Source organism: Podarcis tiliguerta, assembly GCF_965153285.1.
Source record: "Podarcis tiliguerta genome assembly, chromosome: 8".
NCBI classification, from domain to species: domain Eukaryota; kingdom Metazoa; phylum Chordata; class Lepidosauria; order Squamata; family Lacertidae; genus Podarcis; species Podarcis tiliguerta.
The window spans coordinates 66090103-66100288 of NC_139541.1; the positions used below are offsets into that span (position 1 = coordinate 66090103).

Here is a 10186-nt window from a genome sequence, read left to right on the forward strand (position 1 = left end):
CCTGTCTATTCCTAGGCACCCACACCTTAACTGTAGGTGTTTTTTACTTAGAAACAAACATGTTCAAAGACACATACCCCCAAGAATTGGATGCCAGCCTGAATTACAGAACATTGGCAAAACAGAACATCAGCAAAAGCACAAGGAGAAGTTTGGAAGCTTTTGCTGTTGTTTTTGATTAACTGCAGCTTGCCATATTGTGCCAACCAGGGTGAAGTGTAGCTAACTAGTGGCTAGCAGAAACAAGCCAGTTTCAAAACATGGGTTATGAACCTGACTTGTTTTCTCTAACCACAGTTAAGATTAAACCCAGTTTAGAGAACAGACAATGTACTAAGCTATGGTTGCTCTAAAATGGAAGAGGAGGCTTTCAATTTCCTATTTGCAACTGCTCCAGAAGAGAAGAGAGGGAGGAATGTGCAAACCTGAGAGGATGTATGGTTTTTTCCCCTGTAACACTAAACCATGGTTTAGTGTGATGGCCAAATGCAGACAGAGCCACATCTGCCTATTGCAGCCCCCCTTAATAAAAAATGGAAAAGACGTTTCAACACAAGTTGACATGGTAATGATGAGTAGTACTGAGAAGATACAGTCCTGAACTCTAAGGCTTAAAAGGTAACAGAGTGAAAACCTTACTGCTGCAGAAAATGAGAGAGCACAGCCCACTCAAAATCTATTAACCATGGGTAAAAGATTGTGCCATGATCTAAAGCAGTCCAGTCCAGCAAGAACTGATCTACTTGATTCTCCTGACAATGAAGATCAGGCTCCAAGTCACTGCTTGCACCCAGCTAATTTTTGGAACCCAGCAGACTAGAGAAGGAAGTAAATTCCTGGCCTCAAGGAAGCCAGTCCTGATGTACCTCAGACAGAAAGCGGGGTAGTAATCAACTCCAGCTTAAAATGTATGCAGCTAGACTTAATTTGTTTTCGACTTACCTCCAGGCAAAATGCTTAACCCCTGCTATTAGCTTAACAACATTGCCCATGGTTGGATGGAGAAATACAATATTTTGCTCAGTACGTTAAATACTAGCACAAGAAGGAAGCGAACAAGAGCTAGTTAGATATCTATTATAAGAGAAATGCCACATATAAAACAGAGATTTGCTCCTGAAAATAAAATTACACATCTAATTGCAGATTCGATATCTGGCTTACCAGCCTCATTAGGAAAATTTTAAAAGTTACATCTTATCTCGTTTGAGATGATCATTAAAAAAAATAATTGAGTAGCCCATTTGGTTTTAGATTTATTTTTCAATTGGATGTCTATGACAAAATACCAGACAATGTTAGGCCTGTTTAAAAGTCCATATTTATCGGGTGTGAGCTGCCCCCTCAGTCCTCATTGGGCTGTTTTGGACACAATTTCCCCCCCCCCCCGGTCATTTTATTTTATAATTTATTTATTTATTTATTTATTTATTTGTATTCTGGAAGCCTCAGAACTCCCCCAGTGTTCTTCACTCTTTTACTAATGACTACAGTGTCTACACACACACACACTTTTCTCTTCCCCAATGAGAAAATGAGCCATAGCTTGAAGCAGTGGAGCACAACTGTAATGGTTCTAGGGGTTGCTCGTGCGTAAGTTGCCTTTACTCCTGGCTAGGTTGCATGGTTGAACCCTTTCTGTCAGGACAGCCTCAAGATCCGTGGCTGCCTCAGTCACTGGCAGAATCCGTCAGTGGGCGTTTCTTAAACCGCTTCCAACATAGAAGCTGTTTGACGCCCAGTCTCCTCCCCCGTTGCCTGCGCGAAAGTTTCCTGCGCAAGGTGGGTGTGGGCAACGGAGCGCTCGTGCCCTCTCCGCTGGTCTCCTGCGAAGAGTCCTGGAGCCACCTCTCCGATTCCTCCATCTCCTCCCCTTTCCCACTGGTATTACGCTGATTACCTTCCCCAGCGGATGGGCTATCCCTCCTCCTACTAGGACCCTCTCCACCATCGTCCGGGAGCCTCCTCTCTGCCTCCCGCTCCGATGGCAGTTCCCTGACAACAACCAAAGGAGATACTTTGGCATCCCACCAGCCCAGAGTTACAGAACTGTCAGGGCATGAGAAAACCTCCCCAAGAGTACAGGATGTGCTGTTCAAGGCAAACTGGTTTCAGCATCTCTAAAAGGATGTAAGAGGAGGCCAATGACCCATCTAGTCCAGCATCCTGTTCTTACAGTGACCAACCTGACTGCCTGTAGGAAACCTGCAAACAAGACCCAAGCACTCTCCTCTTCAGCAACGGGTATTCAATAGCATTCCTCCATCCATAGAAACAGCCGAGCCGAGCCATAATGGCTCATAGCCATCAATAGTTTTCTTCTCCATGAATTTGTCTAATCCTATTTTAAGGCCTCCAGGCTGGGGGCCATGACTGCATCCTGAGGGAGAGAGTTCCACAGTTTAACTTGGCGCTCTCATTCCCTTCCTCCCCCACTCCCTCCACAAACACACCAATTGCTCTTAAGGAGAACTTTGAGTCACATAGAAAAACCAGTCTCCTTTATCTTCACCTGAACCAAAGCAATATGCAAACCAAAAAAAAATATAGCCCGTTCTTGAAAGTAACAGTTCTCCAAATTCTGCCGTGCAGTTCTTCAGCCAAGTAATGTGTCCAGAAAAACACAGAGTGTACATAAAGGTAGAGTGTGCATAAAGACATACATTGGCTCCCAGTATGTTTCTGAGCACAATTCAGAGTGCTAGTGCTGACCTTAAAAGCCCTAAACAGCCTCAGCCCAGTATAGGAAGGAGCGTCTCCACTCCCATCATTCAGCCCAAACACTGAGATCCATCACCGAGGGCCTTCTGGCGGTTCCCTCACTGTGAGAAGTGAGGTTACAGGGAACCAGACAGAAGGCCTTCTCGGTAGTGGTGCCCACCCTGTGGAACACCCTCCCACCAGATGTCAAGGAAATAGTAAACAACTATCTGACATTTAGAAGACATCTGAAGGCAGGCCTGTTTAGGGAAGTTTTTAATGTTTGATGTTTTATCATGTTTTTAATATTCTGTTGGGAGCTGCCCAGCCAGATGGGCGGTGTATGTATGTATGTATAAATAAATAAATTATTAAGCTGCCCAGCCAGATGGGCGGTGTATGTATGTATAAATAAATAAATTATTATTATTAATATTATTATTATTATTGCATATATCCATGAAAATGACATACAAATGGACATTATATTCAGGGAAATGTATCTTATTTGGTGAAATTTGCCCTGAAATACTGGTGAATTTTCACAAGGACTTTAAAAAATAAATAAATCACCAAGTGATTTGGAATTGTGCAGAACTGAATTTAAGACTGAGAAAAATGAGAATCTGAAAGAAAACAAAATTCACCCATTTCCCCCCACCCCAGTGCAGCAGACAATTTATCTCCATCCCTCTGGTAGGAATAAAACAACTCCAGCCACTTTCCACAGCTGTCAGCATTGCTTGAAAAGCCACCTCTTTGCCAGCACCAAGTCCCTTCACAGCTGCCGGCCCCTGTGGGGGGCGGGGGGAGAGCGGTCTTCCCATTAACTCAAGCTGGACTCCCTTGGTATCAGTCTCCAGCTGCTCAATGTTTCTCATTGCTTCTCTATGCCACCTACAATGTTTTGTTCTCATGCACACAGGGTGAGGAAGGGTGTGTGTGGAGACATTTGTTAGAAGCTTTTGGAAGTGACTGCAAGACAGATTCCCTCCCCCTCCCTTCCAATCAATAGATTATTACAAGCTTTAATTTGTGGGTGTTTGGGCAAATATCCAAAGGAGCAAGTGGATTTTGGGGGCGGATTTGGGAGGTAATCGACAGTCAACAAACAGGGCAAGTTAAACCCTATCGATATCTGAGTTTTTGTTTTTAAACTGCACTTGACTGAAGTGGATTGTGTATCCAGCGGAATTTTTAGACACTGGTCCCACCACTGAGGTAAACAAGTTATTTCTGCTCTAAAAATATTTTATGTATTTCCAGCTGCTCGGCTGATTTTGTTCCCAGTAACTCCCTGCTTTCCTGTCATCCAGGCTCAGAAAGCCACATTATCTGGGGCCCCACAGCTATTGCAGCCGTTCCTAGAGTACATTACTTCTTTCTGAAGCCATGCGCAGACTTCATAGTGTCGACAAGTCTGAGTTTGGGGACTTTTCCTTTCCTGTGAATGGACAGTTCTTCACGAAAGATGCTTTCCCACAAGCCTCTGGGGCTAGAACATCAAGCCCAGAATCGTTGCCTTCACCCAAAGGAAGTACCTCATCTGCTTATTATTTCAGTTACTGGCAGGTAACATATGGATTTATGACAGAATATTGGAAGCCGACTATTTCTTTGTCTCACTACAGCTGTGAGGGAGAGGTTACGGCTTTCCAAATGTTGAACTCCAGCTCCCAACAGCCTCAGACAGCAGGGTGAGGGATGATGGGAGTTGGGAGTCCAACAAAATATGGAGGTCCACAGGTTCCCAATCCCTACACTGCAGCAATCATGCTAGGGCCCTCGTATTTATGGGACCGCCTCTCCTGGTATGCCCCGCAGAGGACCTTAAGTCCCATGAATAAACATAGTTTAGAGGTCCCAGGCCCTAAGGAAGTCAGATTATCCTCCACCAGGGCCAGGGCCTTTTCAGTGATGGCTCCGACCTGGTGGAATGCTCTGTCCCATGAGACTAGGGCCCTTCAGGATTTAACCTCCTTCCATCGGGCCTGTAAGACAGAGCTATTCTGCCTGGCCTTTAATTTGAATTCAGCCTGATCTTTTATTTCCATTCTCTTCCCTCCCCCTCCCCTTTTATGAAGATTACCTGCTCTGAGACCCCACAGCTAATTCTCCCCTGGCCTCCTCGCTGGCCCAAGTAGGACCAATTCAGCCAGCTAGCCCTGGGGATTATCTAATGCTTATTAGATGGATTTCCCCTAAATTGATTTCTGAACTTTGAATTTTATTGTTATTCATGTTTTAATACTGTTTTATGCTGCTTTTACAATTAAGTGTTTTAAATTTGATGTTAGCCAACCTGAGCCTGGTTTTTGAACAGAGAAGGGTTGAGTATAAATAAAAATTTATTATTATCATCATTATAGAACCCACCTTCCTTAACCTGCCACCCTCCAAAAGCTGCTGGGACCATAACTCCCATCAGCCCCAGACAGGATGGCTAAAGGTCAGGGGTGATACAAGCTGGAAGGCAGCAGGCCTGGGAAGGTGGCATTAGAGAACAAAAAGGGAACAGGACCCTGGATATAGTTTAGGGATTAACAATGCATGGGAGAGACATGGCCTCCACCCCAACCCAGGAACTGGATTTGGGAAAGACAGAAAGATGCACGGACTCTCTCGTGAATTGGGAATGGCCCCAATCAATGGCAAAGCAACTGGAAGATTCAGGACCGATTAAAGGAAAGCACTTCTTTACACAACACATAGTTAAACTGTGGAACTCATTGCCACAGGAGGCAGTGATGGCCACCAACCAAGATGGTTTTAAAAGAGGATTGGACAAAATCATAGAGTAGAGGGCTACCGATGGCTTCTAGCCATGATGGCTTTGCTCTGAATACTACTTGCTGGAAACCACAGGAGTGGTCTTGTGCTCAAGGTCCTTCCTGAGAGTTTCCCACAGGCTTCTGGTTGGCCACTGTGGGAACAGAATGCTGGTCTAGATGGGCCTGATCCAGCAGACTTTCCTTATGTTCATATGTTTGTTCTGGCACACAGAAAATGCAGCAGCCAAATATGGAGAGTGACCTTTTCTTTTCTTTTTCCTTTTTTTAAACAAATGATCTAGGCATTTCCCATCATTGACTTTTGCTAAAGGAAATAAGAGTGCTTTGCAGAGTGACCTCATCGACATTTTAATACAATGCATAAATCAGGCTTTTAAACAGCAGTGCTCAAGTAGACATTAGGGATGAGACACATGGGCGTCTGCCGCTAGAGATCCCCCTTACTTTTTGAAGCATCTAGCTAAACTCAAGTGTTCAACATGATGCCATCCACAAAGGGCACTGACCCTCCACCTTGGCCCAAAACAGATGGCATGGCACAGGGGCAAAGCAGAAGTGCACAGGAAGTTATCTTCAACCTATGTGTCCATCAATCTCAGTAATCCCTCCTCTGATAGGCAGTGACTCTCCAGGGTCTCAGGTAAAGGGTCATTTCCAACACCTGCTACCTGCTCCTTGCAGCTAGCGGTGTCAGGGATTCCACCAGGGACCTTGTTCATATGAAGTATGCGCTCAGCCAGAGTTATGGGCTGTGTACACACCATGCATTTAAATCACACTTGGGAACTGTAGTTTAAGGGTGCTAGGAATTGTAGCTCTGTGAGCAGTACAGTTTGCAGGATTCTCTTTGAGTGATGGGAAGGACGCTCCTTAAATGTGCTTCAGATATATGGTGCACATGTCTCTTCCCTTGTGGGCCATCCAAGGAAGCTGAATATTGGAAGACCCAGGACAGATAGAAGAAATGAATTTCTCTGTTCAGTGCATAAAATGGAACTCCTTCCCACAGAAGGTCACCAACCTAGATGCCTTCAGAGAGGATTAGACAAATTCATGGAGGAGAAGTCTGCTGAAGGCTATTAGCTATGATATCTATGTTCTTTCTCCACTGTTGGAGGCAGTCCTCCTTCTGAACACCAGTTGTTGCAAACCACAGAAGGGGAGAGTGCTCTTGTGTTCAAATTTCACTTGCAGGTTTCCCAAGGGCAGTATGAGAACAGGATGCTGGACCAGGTGGGCCACTGGCCTGATCCAGCAGGCTCTTCTTGTGTACCTATGAAGATGCGCCATTGCCTTTGTCTCTAGAGCATTAATGTCTTATTTTGGACCATTACCTACTCCTACCAAGCCTGCAGCACATGGAAATTCCAGGCATCATCTTCACTGATCCCCAGAGTAAGAGCTGTTTGACAATGGAAGAGTCTCCCTTGGGAGGTTGTGGACTCGCCTTCCTTGGAAGTTTCCAAGCAGAGGTTGGATGGCCATCTGTCATGGATGCTTTAGTAGAGATTCCTGCATTGCAGGGGGGTTGGACTAGATGACTCCTGAGGTCCCTTCCAACTCTACAATTGTATGATTCTATGAGTGGCAGGGGGCAGGACAGGAAAAACACCAACCATCCTACAAACCGAGAAACTGTTAGCTCCTCAACCCTCTTGGCAATATAACCTTTCCCCTATAATATTCCATATTACATGGTAACTTGGAGGAAACAAGGTATGTAAGCTGCCTTAAACTTTCCCCCAGCTGGTGCTGTTGGGACTCTGACTCCCTTCAACCACAGCTGGCACGGCCAGTGGTCAGGGATGATGGGAGCTGTAGTCCTCACAAGAGGGTGGCCAGGTTGTAGGCAGGCTGCCTTAAGCAACCTTCCCCCCCATCCACGCAAGGGACCCGGCTTGTGCCACAGGCAATAATGACAAGGCCCTGCGGGTAAAGAGAAACTAGCAAGAGCTTGAGCGCCACAGAGGCCAAACTGCGTGCAGAGAATCTCAATGGGTCAACCTCACCCCGCTCCTTCCCTTTTAGGCAATCAGCAAGCATCATCTCCATCATTTGCTGGAATGACAGCCAGCATTTTCTTCAGGCAGGAGGCTTGACAATTGAGGGGGAAAGCAATGGCAAGAGAACTGGTCCGGGGCATTGATATGCTGTCCACAGGGGCACATCCCTTGGCACACGCGAGCGCACACACACACACACAAATAGGACTAGCCAGCCAGACTCCCTCCCACACAGAGAACAGAATGGCAGGGAATCAGCTTAGTGAGGAAAGGCAGGGACAGCAACTCCCACAGAAACCGGCCTCCTCCCAACATTTCACTGCAGTTCCAGCAAGTCAGACCAGAGAGAAGAGGGGCGAGGGGGGCGATAAACCTTCACCCACCCTATGGAAAAATCCCACCCAAAATAAAGCATGCAGAAGGAGCAACAACGAAAAAGAGAATGCCCTCTTTATTTGTAACCCTACTTCCCAGCTGACCTTCAAATGACATCTAGATATGGCTTTCACCCACCCCGCCCCAAGTGCCTGGAAGCCCCCCCAAGAATGGAAATCTGGGACCAGGAAGAGCGAGAAGTGCCTTTATTTATTACCACCATCTGACGTGGCTGAACGATTCCTCCGAGGGAAGCTTTGCAATCACCGAGAAGATTAACGGGAGACGGGGGTCCCACCTCTTTCCCCACCCCCCAACAAAGCCCTTTGCAACTCCAGCTGCGTTCCTGGCCAGTTATGTGGGAGGCTGACCCCGCCCCCCTTCCATGGACTAAGGGGGCTTATTCCCAAACAAGGCTGAAACACCAACATTTCTCCCAGAGAGAAGGCACTGGAGGCCCCATTCATAAAATAAATCCAAGAAAGGGGGAGAGAGACACTATAAGGCTGCAGTCCTTACGCGCGTTTACCTAGGAGTAAAGCGCCGCTGCTCTTACTTTCAAGCAAGGCTGCGGTGCTAAAGGCGTGCTTTTCCAGAGAAATATGCCCCGCTGAACACAATCGACTGGGCCTTAAATGCCAAAGAAACTCGCCTGCGCTCTGGCAGCAAGGCGCACGTTTTACCTGGAAGGAAGCCCCACCGGGCGAGAGGACTCGTGGCTGAGCCAAAACTGCCTAAAGGTCGAGCTAAGCGAGGAAGTGGGGGGAGAAAGCGCACAAGACGCGACCCAAGCGGAGAGAGGGAGGCCGCCTCCTTGAGCCAACACGCCCACCCAGGGAGCCACTTGTTTCCCCACGAATGCAAAAACCCGCAGCTGCTCCTTCCTCTCCCCCACCGAGGGGCAGCCAGGAAGGGTGGGGCGGGGCGTGCGGATTGCGCCTAAGGATCCCCCGGGAGGAAAGGCTGGGGGGTGGAGGCAGAAAGGCGAAGAAGCCCCCTGTCAAGGGAACTTGGCACGGCAGGCCCAGGATAGAGGCAAGGCGTCGAGCCGCGGGGAGGAGGGAGAAGGCAGCGACGTAAACCTGGAAGCATTGATGGGAGGGGGGTGCGCGTCCTGTAGGGAAGGAAGCAGGGCCGGGTGCCGTCGAGGGGGCGTCAGAGATGTCACTTACCCGGGCGACGTGGCCGTCCAGGAGCAGGAGCAGCAAGAGCGGCAGCAGGAGCCCTCCCTGTCGGCGGGGCCTCGACGGCAGCAGCCGAGGCATCTCCTTCATGCTGGGAAGGGGCGATCGGGGCGCCCACGGCGGCTGCTGCGGCTGCTACGCCCGTCGGGAGTCCAGAGGGACGGGAGGAAAGGAGGGGGGAGGGAGGGAAGAAGGAGGGAGGGAGGGCGAGGGGGGGAAGCCTTTCCTTTGTTCCCGATGCAACCAGAAACCCACAGCAACGAGGCAGGGGAGGAGGCGGAGGAGGTGGAGGAGGGCGGCAGCGAGCCCGAGGATGCAGGAAAGGCAAGGAGCGCGCCGGCGGCGACGCTGCTGCTGCTTCTCCTGGGCTGGAGAGATGCTGCGAGGAGGAGGCGGCAGGAGGAGGGCGGAGGCCAGGGCTGCGGGGCTCGCCAGTCCGCCGGGCCCACGGCGACGCCTCCCCGGCTCCAGCCCACTCGCACCCCGCCGGCGCCGGACTGCAACGATCAGAGCGTGCTCCGCCGCGGCTTCTTCCCCCTTGCAGGAAACGTGCGCTCCGGAGCCCAGTCCATTCGCTCAATGGCTGCGGGGACAAGGAGGAGGAGGAGGGAGAGGGGCTGTGGCGCCCTCTAGCGGAGGACTGGGTCAGCGGCTAGTGGCCAGGATGTGCCCCCCCGACGCACACAACTCCCAGCGCGCTTTACTTGGAGGCAGGTTAGGGGGGAAGGGGGAGGGGTTTGGAAAGGAAAAGGATCGAGCTCGTTGTGAACAATGTGCAAGGAGGAGGAGGTGGTGGTGTTCCGCACGTTTAGGCTACAGGAGGTGGGGGCGAGTTTGCTCCCCGCCCCCCCCCCCCTTGTTTGTAAACCTCCTTGAAAGGACACCGCTAACACAAGGGCGAGAAACTAGTTTGCAATATGCCATAAGAACGTAAGCAGACCCTCTGGGTCAGGACAAAGGCCCGTCTAGTCCAGCATCCAACCAGAAGCCTGCTGGAAGCCCCCAAGGAGGACCCGGTGACAAGGGCAGCCCCTCCCCTCTGTGATTTCCAGAAACTGGTATTAAGAAGCATTAATGCCTCCGACCATGGAAGGGAGAACATAGCCGGCAGGGCTAGTAGCCACTGATAGTC

At 49.4% G+C, this 10186-nt stretch overlaps 1 protein-coding gene across 1 annotated transcript in view; it reads right to left on the reverse strand.

The window, feature by feature from the left end:
• SDC3 (syndecan 3) overlaps nt 1-9667 on the reverse strand; it is a 107772-nt gene extending 98105 nt beyond the window's left edge. The window contains exon 1 of the mRNA XM_083455652.1: nt 9043-9667. Coding sequence (XP_083311778.1) covers nt 9043-9144 — 102 coding nt within the window. The 5' untranslated portion in view covers nt 9145-9667. The remainder of the gene's footprint in view (nt 1-9042) is intronic.
• Nucleotides 9668-10186: the final 519 nt, after the last annotated feature.